Source organism: Amphiura filiformis, chromosome 4 (genome assembly GCF_039555335.1).
Source record: "Amphiura filiformis chromosome 4, Afil_fr2py, whole genome shotgun sequence".
Lineage (NCBI taxonomy): Eukaryota > Metazoa > Echinodermata > Ophiuroidea > Amphilepidida > Amphiuridae > Amphiura > Amphiura filiformis.
In genome coordinates, this window is record NC_092631.1 from 9,297,885 (window position 1) to 9,314,189 (window position 16,305).

At 35.7% G+C, this 16,305-nt stretch overlaps 1 protein-coding gene across 1 annotated transcript in view; it reads right to left on the bottom strand.

Annotated features, from left to right (window-relative positions):
• Positions 1 to 984: 984 nt before the first annotated feature.
• LOC140150532 (gamma-aminobutyric acid type B receptor subunit 2-like) overlaps positions 985 to 16,305 on the bottom strand; it is a 219,208-nt gene continuing 203,887 nt past the window's right edge. Inside the window, exons 12-18 of the mRNA XM_072172561.1 lie at positions 9,744 to 9,876; positions 7,437 to 7,547; positions 6,723 to 6,842; positions 4,271 to 4,454; positions 3,636 to 3,784; positions 3,096 to 3,224; positions 985 to 2,521 (exon numbers count right to left, since the gene is read on the bottom strand). Of these exons, the coding sequence (XP_072028662.1) occupies positions 2,369 to 2,521; positions 3,096 to 3,224; positions 3,636 to 3,784; positions 4,271 to 4,454; positions 6,723 to 6,842; positions 7,437 to 7,547; positions 9,744 to 9,876 (979 nt within the window). The 3' untranslated portion in view covers positions 985 to 2,368. The remainder of the gene's footprint in view (positions 2,522 to 3,095; positions 3,225 to 3,635; positions 3,785 to 4,270; positions 4,455 to 6,722; positions 6,843 to 7,436; positions 7,548 to 9,743; positions 9,877 to 16,305) is intronic.

A 16,305-nucleotide genomic window follows, 5' to 3' on the forward strand; every position in this document is an offset into this window, starting at 1 on the left:
CCATAATGTTGAAAGTCTAGTACTCATAGATGAATATCCATTTTAAATATCCATTCATATCACGTTAATAATTGTATAGCCTATAGAGGGCAGTATAATTGACTAATTGGCAGCGTCAATAAGAAAACGATATAACTATAAATTTCACAATAGTTAATCAAATCTATGCATTATTCCAAAGAGATATATATTTTGTTTGTAAAAAGTAGGTAAGGGCGGCTTCACAACTCATCTGCCGGTTGATGGCGATTAACCTGCGTTCCAGTGTTTAGAACAATAGGAGGCTCCAGCCGGACGTAACCGGGCATAACCGACGTGCAATTGGTGTTAGCCGTCCCTGAGGAAGTCAAAATTACAAGCATATTGCAAACTAAACTGACTCGACCCAAATTGAACAGGGTTTCTTTTGTCTCATCCTTTCTGAATATTGCCAACACTTTTTTAAAATTGTTTACAGCAATAGCTGCCTTTAAATTGTCTCCACTGATTTATAGGGTTTGCTGAGGGCTTGTGACGTTGTGTTCAAATTGCGACATGGGGGTATATATCTGACGGTTATTGAATTATAGTGTCTGCATAATCATAAACATAACGCGGTTCTCATATTTCTTTAAGAATATCATCAATGTTCGGGTTGCTCTGAGGTCAATTACATTTGAGATTATAATATAATACAGTAAACCTCATATTTAATTAAACACACTTTTTTAAAGTAGTGTATATTGCTGTCACTAGATTTTGCTGATTTATATAAAGATACACATTGCTAAGCAAGGAAATCTTGTACACATTTTAAATAATACTCGTTTAGTATGAAATTGTCATGTTTTAGTGTATTATGTACTTCAATGGTAGAAGCAATGGAAACAAATGAGTAAAATTTAGACTTCATATAGCAACTGTAAAGTTTGTACATCCGGCGTTGATCGTAGGCTCGACTAACGGTGGATGCAACAAATGGAAATTTTAGCACTTAAAAATTGTGAAAATCTTGCATAACGCACTCGATTCCAGGCCTACGCAATGGCGGCTTCCATAGCTTTATTACTTTTTTATCATTTAAAATCTATGCTTTTATAGAGCCGTCACTTGCCAATCTCATTATTTCCCCGACAATGTCTATGATATTTGCAGCTTTGCATTCAACACTGCTGGACATGTTTACTTTGCCAGATGAAGTCAAACTTGATTGGATGAAAGTTGTTGTTAAATTTTAGACTTCAGTCTGTTTTACTATTGGGTCATAGTACAGGGTATCCCAAAAGTATCTTTATAATGTTGACCTACGTATCTTCACCATGGTAAACCAACGTAATGTTTAGTAAGAAAATATATACACAGAGATTTGAAAGCATATTTTACGATGCGTTTGGTAGAAATATTCAGACTCATTATTGTTTTAAGTATAGACCAAAAATAAGGTCAATTCTTAGTATACAACTAATTAGTGTACTCTGTTCAAATGTCAAGAAGCGTTTACGAGATATTTGAGTAAAGATACTTTTTGAATACCCAATGCCTCCCCATATTGGGTAGCGCAAGCACGGTTCTGATAACGAGATTCGGAATGTTAGGTAGTAGAAAGTTGGTAATGTGGATAATATTAAGGTATTATAACCAAATATCATGTTGGCAACACCTCAAATAAAATACCCTTACTGCCAATAACACATAATGCAATCTGGGCTTTTCTTGAACACGAAGCAGAATATTTCCACAAATATCACACAGAGTAACGGCATTATTTTCTCGAGTATACAAAATACATACAGCATTTCAACTTAGGCGTGAGAGCTCTAATCTACCTCAAGTAGTTGGGACCGGTCTGACCCTGGCCTCACTCCACATATTTTTTCTGACCGCGTTACCTGGCCACATCAGTTACCAGGTTGGCATCACCCTGTGTAGTACAAATATTTTGAAGGCTGCGACCAGAGTGACACCAATTGGCGTTGGGTCGTAGGAATTATATCCACTTCAGTAAATACATAATTATTTTGATTTCCTCCTGTCCACTTTGTAGTAATAAGGATTTGTGGTTTCCCTGTGTTATTTACTACTTACACAAGAAGCCTTATGTGGCTCAGATCCAATTCACTGATGGGGCCTGGCTACAGATTCCAAGATAAGTAAACACTATAAGTGAGTGTGACCGGATGCGGGTAGTGAGGCCAACATTGCGTCGGCCTCATTCAGATTATAGTTATTCCAGAATAAGACCGGCCCCACTGGTATGGGGCCGATGTGTGCTCTCGCTCCTTAAAGACGATTTATACATTATTCACATCACGTTGCATTGCACTTTCTCGTTTCATTTACAACTGATAAAAACTCTCTTCTTAGCATCTATGGCATCAATGAACATCTATTACCAAGGCGACTCTTTGTTTTGGAACTTTCTTCTCCTCCGATGTCTAATAATTGTTCTATTATCTCCTAGACCAAATGAAAGTAACGTGTTAATTCCTTTGTCTTCCGTGGTTTGCTTTGATGATTGGCTGGCTCCAGAGTTGTCGTCAGTCTTCAGAACAAAATATAAACAATGACAATAATATTAATTAACGTCATCTATTTCGGGGCAAACACTGGAAATATGTATCAGTAAGCAAAGCTTCCGGGCAAAAACCTACACTTTTTTTTGGGTGAGATGCCTATGGGCCTGCGGGCATATACTTGTCCTCTTCAGCCGACTCTTGACTTACATTTCATTATTATCTTATCTTGCATCGTTCATAACAAATATTGCACCCGTGTTTTTAAGTGTCCCTATCCACCGAATAATATTTGCTACTATGGTCAGTGATGTATCATTCGAGTCTAGATTCGGATTTATTCTTGTCGGACTCGGGCACAAAACAAAATAACTCGGCACGGCTCGGACTCAGACAAAGAGGGCTAAGACATTGACTTGAAGTCAACTCTGGTCAAAGCCCAGTCTAATTGAAATAATTGTACCATTTCAAATGTAAGGTATAAAAGAATTAATTTTAACTATTTAAAGCCAACAAAGGTGAAGTGCATCATTAGGGTGTATGGATGTATATGCTACGTCGCTTAGTCGTCTAAAACATACCGAGTCCTAAAAGCATACTTACTCTAAGGCGTACATGATCCTGTGATGCGATGGGTGTTGGTGTCGGTGAAGAACAATTGTTGTGTGTTGTGTGGTGGGTAGATTGGTTAGTTGTTATACCCCTTGGGTACACGTCATTACGCATTTTTACCTATGATATACAAAAACACGAATAAGTAGTTTGATGCACAAGTGAAATATATGCTTATGGTAACCTACTCTCTAAATGTACACCGAGTGGAAAGAGTGGAAATAAAAAGAGTGAGAGGGTTAAATGGAGGACAACTCCTTTTTGAGTGGAAACATTTCACTCTAAAGCTTGAAAAAGTAGTCTGTATAACTCTCAAAAGAGGTAAAACTTTTGTACGGATAGTATAATTATAAATTTATTATTTTCCGATACACTTCACAATCTCACAATTTCTGCTTGACTTGGTTTGGACGGTCAAAAAATGACCGTTCGAGTATTTCCGTAACCAATATAGTGCTACACATTATACAATCAGTTCTGCTGGTGTAAAGGAATAAATACGATATATTATTTTCAATTAGAAAAACTTACCTTCGGAAGAAATACAAGGCATAATGGAACAGTAATAGAAGTTATAATTAACGTTGCAAGAAGAGCATATCTGGCGCTGGGGTTTTGAACTGCTATTGATACAGGGACGGCTGCAAAATTCGTTGTGACTACTATGTAAATACTGGTTCCTGAAACATGTTAAAAGTTCAGAAAACATTAAATTGCAATTTGATTCCATGATGATGACAATGTAAGTCAGATAATATTACTTTCGATCACTCAATCTTACCTTAAACTTACTTTTGCTTGTTTGACCAGCTGTTGACTTAAGTTTGTTTTCTGATCCAGTAAATAATCGCAGTTAAACCCCAATGGTAATGCTTTCTGTAAGCCTGGCTTGTTCGGCATAGTTATTTACTAACAATTGGTACGACTGTGGCGATTAATTATATACTCAACAGCATAGGAAAACAAATTGCAACAAAAATGCGAATATTATATTGGTCCAACTGGTAACGTTCCTTTTCCGAGTTATTTGGCGTGCATTTAGCCAAGCGTGTACTTTTGAAATGTTTGGAATCAAAATAACCAAATACTACCAAGAAAAAGAAAAAAGCGTCGTTTAACTGCTGTCCATTTGAACCAGAATTTAGAACGTATACGTGAAGACTTACCTATTTGTTTGGAATCGTTTAAGACTGGCATGTGTACTTTTCTAGTTTCCCATGATAAAAAAGCTCCAAACACTAGTAGTAAACCTTCTATAACATACAGAGCACCAATCCAGTATGGCTCCCAATTAGAAGTACATATAACAAATACAGGGATTAGAATTATGTCATCATTTAGGGGATCCGCCTGGAAAAAGAGAAGCAGACAAAATATTGTACAGCTTAAGTTACTAACATAATCTTACGTTTTCTGATTTTGACTAAAGAGTCTCTCTGCAAAAAATGTCACAAACGGAAAATTGTTTTTACATATTTATGTGTGTAGGAAATGACAGTATGTTCCTGCCCTCAAACCCGTTATCAAATTCCATTTAGACATTATTGTCTCTTGTAGCTGGTGGCCTTCAGCGGTAGCTATTTGCGCCATTATGATATGCTATTCAACAACAATTACGCTATTTACATGTAGAATGTTGAAAGACAAATTAGGTGATTTTGAGCTCTCTGGCTCCCTTACAGAAGTGATAAAAAGCACATAGAATAGAATTTGTAATGTACCATTTTGTTGAAAATGGGAGAAGCTTAGAATATAGCTCTTCAAAGTGGTACAAACTCAGAAAGTTTGAATGTCCCCCACTTGGGTCAAATGTTATAAACTTACGGTACAAAAATGTATGTATAGTAAGTTTATAACACTTAATTGGTCCCAGGGGGCATTCAATTTTTTTTGAGTACCCATATCAAAATATAATAGGTATCGGGATAGTATCTGATACTAATACCGGAATAGTACCCGCTACCTAGTGGGATATTAGTATCGGTATAGTATCCGGATATGTTTCACATGCAAATTTTTTGTCCATATATGGACATATAGTATCGGGATAGTATCCGATACTGTTACTGGGAGACACTGATAAATAGTATCGGAATAGTGCCCGATACTAGTATCGGGATAGTACCTGATACTAGTATCGGGATAGTTCCTGATACTATTTGTTTTGCATGTAAATTGTTTTGCCCAAATATGGTCATAGAGATATGTCCAGAGATTTACATGGTATATGGACAAGGTCACTGGAAAATTTCAAATGGTTATAGTTGTGCATACATGTACCGTTAAATGTGAAATGTGTAGCAATTGATTATTGTACATGCATGCAGCATTGAAATTTGTGGCAAAAAGCAATTGAAAATGTACACTATGAATACTCAATTGCATGCTAAAAATATATAATATACATCACATTCACATTTATTGCATGCATTGAGCACCATTTTGTCTTGGGTGCAGAATTCAACATACTCCGTGGTTTGATATAGCCTACATTGTACGATGTTCTTAAGCTTATACTAAATTGAGATAAAATAGAAAGTTCTGTTCAAAAACTGTCACCCAATGCAATCATACCTGTATTGTGAAGCCCAGAAATAGAACACACTGTACAATTCCTTGTACAACAGTATATATTATCCTTTGAATCAGAGGAACTCATTCCTTGACTGTATAGCAATTTGGCTCCAAGCCGATATGGCAGTTATTCTATTTAGTCATGTGACATGGATTGGCGCCAGCTGAAAGCGGGTACTATTCCGATACTATAGTATCAGATACTAGTATCGGAATAGTATCGGAATAGTACCACTATACCGATACTAGTATCCAACTAGTATCTGCTAGCAGATACTTTCGGATAGCTCCAGAATACCTACCGGATACTATCCCGTATAGTAGCCGGAACTATACCGATACCTTTTCTTTTTGCTATGGGTACGTACCACTTTGAAGAGCCATTTTTTCAAAAGCTCCTCCCACATTCAAAACTGGTACATTACAAGTGCATTCAGCTGTGACAAATGCCAATTGCTGACAAAGTTCAGGAAATATCACCACAAACCTCAATAAATTTGACAATAACAGAACAATGTTGCATAAAGTCTGAAATTGTGTCACCCACAAAGCTCAAATTCACCCTCCCTAATTTTAGGCAAATGCACTACATTATGAGCACCATAATGTAAACTCATGGAAAGCACATTTTCTATCCAAAATTATTTGACACCATCTCCCGACACACCCCAATAAATATTTAACCCGTGCGGTTTATGCAGACCACTTACAGATTAGTCATGGCACTTCATAAAGAAATATTACAAAATGTCAAGTCTGTAACTATATTATTTTCTAAATTTACGGGTTTGCTTATTTATTGTAATAAAGGGACGAAAGATACCCCTTAAATATAACATTTCATGTTTGGTGAAGAAAGTAAAAAGCGAAATATAGTGTTTTACTGGTTAAAAGGTAAATTTAGTGTTAGTGCCCGTAAAGACAGATAATGTATTGTGAAGTCAATTATGTTAAAAAGAGGCCTCTCCACATTTCCCGGGCCACTTGTCTATCAACGAGAGTAACATAGAATAATTGTTAAAATAAGACCATTATGTGCCTTACCGTTTCGGAGCCTTCCTCCGTTTCTAGCACAATTGGATCAAATACTTCCCAAGCTGCGAGAATAAGTGCTACAAACAAGACTAGCGCCCCCACCCAGGCAAAAAGCTGAGGATCTCGGATCTGCAATGGCATATTTGACAAAAAAACATTTTTCATAAGCATGTGGATGGAATACAAGATGTTTTGCTAAGGGATTTTTAGTGGATTTGAATGCTGATACATTCTGAATTATAACTTGCATGTAAATATTAAATGATTTGAGATTACAACTTATCCATCAATCAAGTTTAACATCAATTAAAAAGGAATCGCATATATATCTGCAAATATAGACATTGCAATATTGAGGGTTCCGCGACTAAGTCTAGTCGGCACATTTAGCGGTAGTCTCGATTTTTGACCATGACTTGGCGATGGGGGCCATTTATTGTGTCCCCAAAAAGCATAATGGCGGACATAAAACACGGCTAAATTTGCAAGACGACCACCCACTGTGTAGAAGGTCACTTAGAGACTTTCTGTCTACAAGCTGTTATGGCAGCGCGGAGGTGGTCACGTGCATATTTATAAATACATAAAATGTTCTGTTTAATTAGTTTGACTACAAATAGTTGTCGTTGGTGGCGACTGGTCGATTTAAAAAAGCCGAAGTCGTGCAACTGATTACACTTTGTGTACAATATATACACATTATAATTTCCAACTTTCACTTACTCTTCTTGGCATCACTGTTTTAGTAGTAAATATCCGATGAACTCTCCATGTCTTGCTAAACATCGCCCCAAATGTCATGCAAAAACTGACATAAAAGCACCATGTGTAAGCCTGTAGTGGTAGTAAGCCAGAAAAACATACTTTAAAATAAACAATTATATTGCTCTTCTGAACTACATGTATCTAACCTCATGGAGGGGGTGGGGGGGTATGTGTGTAACAACGTTCCCCGTTTTTAATAATGTGTAAGTACAGCCGTACAGTTGCTTTTAAGTACCTCGATATACACACCAACAACTTTACATAGGCAGACCCTACTCTGAATGGGGAGTGCGAGAAACATACTTATTTATAAGCTTAATAGCCCATGCGGTTAAAGCATGCAGACCCCTTCCAGACTAGTCTTGGCACTTGGTGAAGAAATATTCCATACTTAATGTCAAGTTTGTATAATGAATGGCTTTTGTATGTATGTAGGCTACAGGATATTCACAGTTCCCACATTCTTCATGTGCCTCGTAACATTAGACCATAATTCTAACTTCATTATGTCTTAAACATGTTCTTAATCTCTCATTTCGTGATAGAATCTACTGTTAATAATTACAAGGCCATAAAGCGATATGTAATTGAGTACGCACAAACACCTGCACACGAAGTTATAAAGGATTTCCTCGTAATGTAAGACGACCCTAAATACTAAAGATGGTCAGTGCAAACAACTGGGCTATTCCATTTGAAATCATGTATCCCGTATGGAAGACATGACCAAATCTGCCACACATGGGTGTCGACAGGGTCGTTCCTAGGGATTTTGCAGCCCTAGGCAAAGCCTCTCCCTGCCGCCCCACCAGCATACCAAAAAGTGTTAAGGGGGTTACCCCCTTTAAAACTAGCAGGGATACATAATGACGCCCCTTTCATGAAACAATTGCGCGCTTACCACTATTTAATTTTGGTTATAATGAAATTGAATATCGGGCTAAAACTGATATTTCAAATGATTTTGTGCTGAAATGCGCGCGAAGCCCCCCTCGAAAATCTGGACTTTGATCATTTGGAGGGGCGCAGAATCGATCCTGAATTGGTCGATTCGGCGCCCCGTAAGGGTGGCGCCAAGGGACACGTGCCCAGCCCCCCCCCCATCGCTACGCCACTGGTTTTTTTCGCCGTTTTCTGTTTCTCTTATAGCCCCTTTTATTTTTCCTCCCATTGTTTCTTTTTATCCACCCTCATTTTTTAGTTCCTTTTCTTTCTCCATTCCTGTTTTTTTTTTTCTTTTCACCTTTTTTTTACGCCCCTCTACGTTTGCCGCCCTAGGCGACCGCCTTACCTGGCCTAATGGTAGGAACGGCCCTGGGTGTCGATTTCAAATGGAGTCACCCCCCCGGGAGTCACCCATTAAGGTATCCCCTTTGAAATTCATACTGCTTCTTTAGAAGATTAAGGTTACGTCTTCTACAAGAGGTGTATGGATTTCAACTGGAATAGACAAATATATTTCTATTTAAGAACTCTTTATGTGGCTCTCTGTTTATCTCAGGCTAGTACAGTGATGCTGATTCAATCTGTTTTATTGCACTTCACCTAGGCAGGTCGATGCACTCTTGTATAGGACTTTTATATTTGATTTCAAGAAGTGATCGTCAGCTCTTAATGAAGCTTATGCAATTCTGATGAAATGAATGATTGTGGAAAGGGTATGTGGGTGAAACATGTTTTCATCCGATGTCATAAATATGTAAAAATTAATGTTCGTTTGCTTTACCAGCTTTCAGAGTATTAAATGAATTTTATACCGCATCGTTTGATGTTCTATCTACTATTGGTCTAGGATGTTGGGACTGAAATATGGCAAATACTTATTCAACAGCGGCCTTGTAAAAAGGCACGGGGTAAAGATCTGAATATTACTTGATATCAATCAGGAAGAAAGTGAAAGATTGAAGGATATTCTCAAAATATTTTTTTCGGAAACAAACCCACAAAAATCAAACGAAAACAAAAACAAAAAACCGGAAAAGAAACGTAAAAATTTGCAGCCGCTTGAGTTTCTTTGAAATATAGGAATTTAACATTACAATTAAGAAATTTGAATAATAATAATAATAATAATAATAAAAACAATAATAATAATAATAATAATAATAATAATAATAATAATATATAATAAAAACAACAACAATAATAATAATAATAATAATAATAATAATAATAATAATAATAATAATAATAATAATAATAATAATAACAATAATAATAATAATAATATTAATAATAACAAGAACAACAATAACAATAACTTACTCTGCACGCTAATGGTAATATATCCCGAGGAACAAGGCCAACATCAATGCCAAGAAATATAACAGAAAGATATGTTATCAAGCCTCCAACTAATATTATGTTGTTTAATCTTGGACTGGACATCTTGATTATTCTAAAAGAAACAGAGAAGGAAACACTTGTTAAAAGTCAATATGAAGACTAAAGATGATTTGTTTTTTGTTTGTAATTTTTCTTAAATATACAAATTAGAAAGCCCACATGTGTGCGCTGATTACGACTACAGTACATTTGATGGTTAGTTTCTGGATTTCTCATTTATCAGCTACCTTCGACTATATTTATAAATACGTATACGCTTGTAAGAGCCCAATACGTAACAAAATCCCAGTACGTATCAATTTGATACGTATTGGGCTCAACCTCTTCTACCTAGAACAAAAAGTGGCAAAAATAATTCATCCCGCCCAATACGTAACAAAACTAAAATTTGATTAAAATTACTTTATTCATACTCCCTCCCTCTGTAGTGGTTTTTGTTACGTATTGGGCTCTATACATTTTTTTGTTACGTATTGGGCTCCGGTTGTTTTTCAAGCAAATTATGGATATTATGTGCATGTGTTTTTATAGAAGTACTTTATATTGACCCAGTAACTCATTTTGAGTCTTTCTAGAACAAAATATTTGACAGTGTTTTATCTCTAGACTTGGAATTTATTTGTTACGTATTGGCCTCTGGTTATTTTAAAAGGACATTATCATGATTAGGTGCATGTTTTTGTTATAGAATTACTTTATATTGACTCAGTAAATCCTTTTGAGTCATTTTGAGTCTTTCTAGAAAAAAAATTTTTGACAGTGTTTTTCTCTAGACTTAGAATTTTTTGTTACGTATTGGGCTCTGGTTATTTTTAAAGCAAATTATGGGTTTTAGGTGCATGTTTTTGTTATAGAATTACTTTATATTGACTCAGTAAATCCTTTTGAGTCATTTTGAGTCTTTCTAGAAATTTTTTCTTACAGTGTTTTTTCTCTAGACTTTTTTGTTACGTATTGGTTTCTGGTTATTGTGGTGATTAGTTGCATATTTTGTTTGCTATAAACTTACTTTATATTGACCCGGTAACTCATTTTGAGTCATTTTGAATAATTCTAGAACAAAGCTGATTATGGTTATTAGGTGCATGTTTTTGTTATAGAATTACTTTATATTGACTCAGTAACTCATTTTGAGTCATTTTGAGTCTCCTAGAAAAAAAATTGACAGTGTTTTTTCTTTAGACATAGAATTTTTCTTGTTACGTATTGGGCTCTGGTTATTTTTAAAGCAAATTATGGTTATTAGTGCGTGTTTTTGTTATAGAATTACTTTTATATTGACCCAGTAACTCATTTTGAGTGACTCTTTCTAGAGTCATTTTGAGTATTTTAGAACAAAATATTTGTCAGTGTTTTTCGGCTGGATTTTTTTTTGTTACGTATTGGGCTCTATACATTTTTTATGCGTTTTGGAGGTTACACTGTCGGAAAAGCTCTTTTATCCGGATTTTTTCGCATATATGGACATGACTTGACCTCCGGTTAATATTTATCGAAGAAAAAAAACAATTCGAGTGGGTCTAGATTTTTGTTACGTATTGGGCTCTATACATTTTTTATGTGTTTTGGAGGTTACACTGTCGGTAAAGCTCTTTTATCCGGATTTTTTCGCATACATGGACATGAGCTGACCTCCAGTTAATATTTATCGAAGAAAGAAAAAAATTCGAATGGGTCTAATTTTTTGTTACGTACTGGGCTCTTTACATTTTTATGCGTTTTGGAGGTTACACTGTCGGAAAAGCTCTTTTATCCGGATTTTTTCGCATATATGGACATGACCTGACCTCCATTTAATATTTATCGAAGAAAGAAAAAAAATTCGAGTGGGTCTAATTTTTTGCTACGTATTGGGCTCTATACATTCTTTATGCGTTACACGGTCGGTAAAGCTCTTTTATCCGGATTTTTCGCATATACGGACATGACCTGACTTCCAGTTATTGGGCTCTATACATTCTTTATGCGTTACACGGTCGGTAAAGCTCTTTTATCCGGATTTCTTCGCATATATGGACATGACCTGACCTCCAGTTAATATTTATCGAATAAAGAAAAAATTCGAGTGGGTCTAATTTTTTGTTACGTATTGGGCTCTTTACATTTTTTATGCGTTTTGGAGGTTACACTGTCGGAAAAGCTCTTTTATCCGGATTTTTTCGCATATATGGAAATGACTTGACCTCCGGTTAATATTTATCGAAGAAAGAAAAAAATTCGAGTGGGTCTAATTTTTTGTTACGTATTGGGCTCTATACATTTTTTATGTGTTTTGGAGGTTACACTGTCAGTAAAGCTCTTTTATCCGGATTTTTTCGCATATATGAACATGAGCTGACCTCCAGTTAATATTTATCGAAGAAAGAAAAAAATTCGAGTGGGTCTAATTTTTTGTTACGTATTGGGCTCTATACATTCTTTATGCGTTACACGGTCGGTAAAGCTCTTTTATCCGGATTTTTTCGCATATATGGACATGACCTGACCTCCAGTTAATATTTATCGAAGAAAGAAAAAAATCGAGTGGGTCTAATTTTTTGTTACGTATTGGGCTCTATACATTCTTTATGTGTTACACTGTCGGTAAAGCTCCTTTATCCGGATTTTTTCGCATATATGGACATGACCTGACCTCCAGTTAATATTTATCGAATAAAGAAAAAAAAAAATCGAGTGGGTCTAATTTTTTGTTACGTATTGGGCTCTTTACATTTTTTATGCGTTTTGGAGGTTACACTGTCGGAAAAGCTCTTTTATCCGGATTTTTTCGCATATATGGAAATGACTTGACCTCCGGTTAATATTTATCGAAGAAAGAAAACAATTCGAGTGGGTCTAATTTTTTGTTACGTATTGGGCTCTATACATTTTTATGTGTTTTGGAGGTTACACTGTCGGTAAAGCTCTTTTATCCGGATTTTTTCGCATATATGGAAATGACTTGACCTCCGGTTAATATTTATCGAAGAAAGAAAACAATTCGAGTGGGTCTAATTTTTGTTACGTATTGGGCTCTATACATTTTTTATGTGTTTTGGAGGTTACACTGTCGGTAAAGCTCTTTTATCAGGATTTTTTCGCATATATGGACATGAGCTGACCTCCAGTTAATATTTATCGAAGAAAGAAAAAAAATCGAGTGGGTCTAATTTTTTGTTACGTATTGGTCTCTATACATTCTTTATGGGTTACACTGTCGGTAAAGCTCCTTTATCCGGATTTTTTCGCATAATATGGACATGACCTGACCTCCATCTAATATTTATCGAAGAAAGAAAAAAATTCGAGTGGGTCTAATTTTTGTTACGTATTGGGCTCTATACATTCTTTATGCGTTACACGGTCGGTAAAGCTCTTTTATCCGGATTTTTTTGCATATATGGACATGACCTGACCTCCATTTAAATTTTATCGAAGAAAGAAAAAATTCGAGTGAGTCTAATTTTTTGTTACGTATTGGGCTCTATACATTCTTTATGCGTTACACGGTCGGTAAAGCTCTTTTATCCGGATTTTTTCGCATTATATGGACATGACCTGACCTCCAGTTAATATTTATCGAACAAAGAAAACAATTCGAGTGGGTCTAATTTTTTGTTAGGTATTGGGCTCTATACATTCTTTATGCGTTACACGGTCGGTAAAGCTCCTTTATCCGGATTTTTTCGCATATATGGACATGACCTGACCTCCAGTTAATATTTATTTTTTGTTACGTATTGGGCTCTTTACATTTTTATGCGTTTTGGAGGTTACACTGTCGGAAAAGCTCTTTTATCCGGATTTTTACGCATATATGGACATGACTTGACCCCCGGTTAATATTTATCGAAGAAAGAAAACAATTCCAGTGGGTCTAATTTTGTGTTACGTATTGGGCTCTATACATTTTTATGTGTTTTGGAGGTTACACTGTCGGTAAAGCTCTTTTATCCGGATTTTTTCGCATATATGGACATGAGCTGACCTCCAGTTAATATTTATCGAAGAAAGAAAAAATATTCGAGTGGGTCTAATTTTTTTGTTACGTATTGGGCTCTATACATTCTTTATGCGTTACACGGTCGGTAAAGCTCTTTTATCCTGATTTTTTTCGCATATATGGACATGACCTGACCTCCAGTTAATATTTATCGAACAAAGAAAAAAAAATTCGAGTGGGTCTAATTTTTTGTTACGTATTGGGCTGTTTACATTTTTTATGCGTTTTGGAGGTTACACTGTCGGAAAACCTCTTTTATCCGGATTTTTACGCATATATGGACATGACTTGACCTCCGGTTAATATTTATCGAAGAAAGAAAACAATTCAAGTGGGTCTAATTTTTTGTTACGTATTGGGCTCTATACATTTTTTATGTGTTTTGGAGGTTACACTGTCGGTTAAGCTCTTTTATCCGGATTTTTCGCATACATGGACATGAGCTGACCTCCAGTTAATATTTATCGAAGAAAGAAAAAAATTCGAGTGGGTCTAATTTTTTGTTACCTATTGGGCACTATACATTCTTTATGCGTTACACGGTCGGTAAAGCTCTTTTATCCGGATTTTTTCGCATATATGGACATGACCTGACCTCCACTTAATATTTATCGAACAAAGAAAACAATTCGAGTGGGTCTAATTGAATACATGAATACAAAAGCCACCTAAGTCCATGGGAAGTGATTTTGAGAGAAAAACCTGTGTATCATTTTAATTCCTTCAGTTAGATTTACTTGGTCAATATGGTAAGTTTTACGTGCAAATGAGTGGATTAACCTGTAATAGGTATGACGATTAGCATTTCAGGGACTTCGTGGGGTTCATTTTAAATTTTGGACTTAGGTGGTTGTTTGAATCATATACAAAGACAACAATGTTAAATTGAGATTACCACTAGTAAGATAATACAAAATAAAGCACACAGGTATGTATAATGTTGATAAGCATTCTGCCATGTAATATAAACCACACACTTTCCTTTATTAAACCCATTTTTTCTTCAAAAGTCTCTCTCTAGCAATGAATGTGTTACAAGTGGACTTTTATACATACTGGATTTCAATCAATGTGTTACAAGACTCAAATCATGGAATTGGGTGATTCTTTCATACATGCTATTTTTCCACATGCTCAATAGACACAGAGGGCGAATTTGAGTTGTTCTTTCATACATATGACAGGCCTATGTATAGCAACAATTTCCAATGCTTAACTCAATTTGGCCACAGTATGGACTTAGGTGGCTTTTGTATTCATATATTCAATTTTTTGTTAGGTATTGGGCTCTATACATTGTTTATGCGTTACACTGTCGGTAAAGCTCCTTTATCCGGAATTTTTCGTATATATGGACATGACCTGACCTCCAGTTCATATTTATCGAAGAAAGAAAAAAATTCGAGTGATTCTAATTTTTTTGTTACGTATTGGGCTCTTTACATTTTTTATGCGTTTTGGAGGTTACACTGTCGGAAAAGCTCTTTTGTCCGGATTTTTTGCATATATGGACATGACCTGACCTCCATTTAATATTTATCGAAGAAAGAAAAAAATTCGAGTGAGTCTAATTTTTTGTTACGTATTGGGCTCTATACATTTTTTATGCGTTTTGGAGGTTACACTGTCGGAAAAGCTCTTTTATCCGGATTTTTTGCATATATGGACATGACCTGACCTCCATTTAATATTTATCAATGAAAGAAAAAATTCGAGTGAGTCTAATTTTTGTTACGTATTGGGCTCTATACATTCTTTATGCGTTACACGGTCGGTAAAGCTCTTTTTATGCGGATTTTTTCGCATATATGGACATGACCTGACCTCCAGTTAATATTTATCGAACAAAGAAAACAATTCGAGTGGGTCTAATTTTTTGTTAGGTATTGGGCTCTATACATTCTTTATGCGTTACACTGTCGGTAAAGCTCCTTTATCCGGATTTTTTCGCATATATGGACATGACCTGACCTCCAGTTAATATTTATTTTTTGTTACATATTGGGCTCTTTGCATTTTTTATGCGTTTTGGAGGTTACACTGTCGGAAAACCTCTTTTATCCGGATTTTTACGCATATATGGACATGACTTGACCTCCGGTTAATATTTATCGAAGAAAGAAAACATTTCCAGTGGGTCTAATTTTTTGTTACGTATTGGGCTCTATACATTTTGTATGTGTTTTGGAGGTTACACTGTCGGTAAAGCTCTTTTATCAGGATTTTTTCGCATATATGGACATGAGCTGACCTCCAGTTAATATTTATCGAAGAAAGAAAAAAATTCGAGTGGGTCTAATTTTTTGTTAAGAATTGGGCTCTATACATTCTTTATGCGTTACACGGTCGGTAAAGCTCTTTTATCCGGATTTTTTCGCATATATGGACATGACCTGACCTCCAGTTAATATTTATCGAACAAAGAAAAAAAATTCGAGTGGGTCTAATTTTTTGTTACGTATTGGGCTCTTTACAGTTTTTATGCGTTTTGGAGGTTAC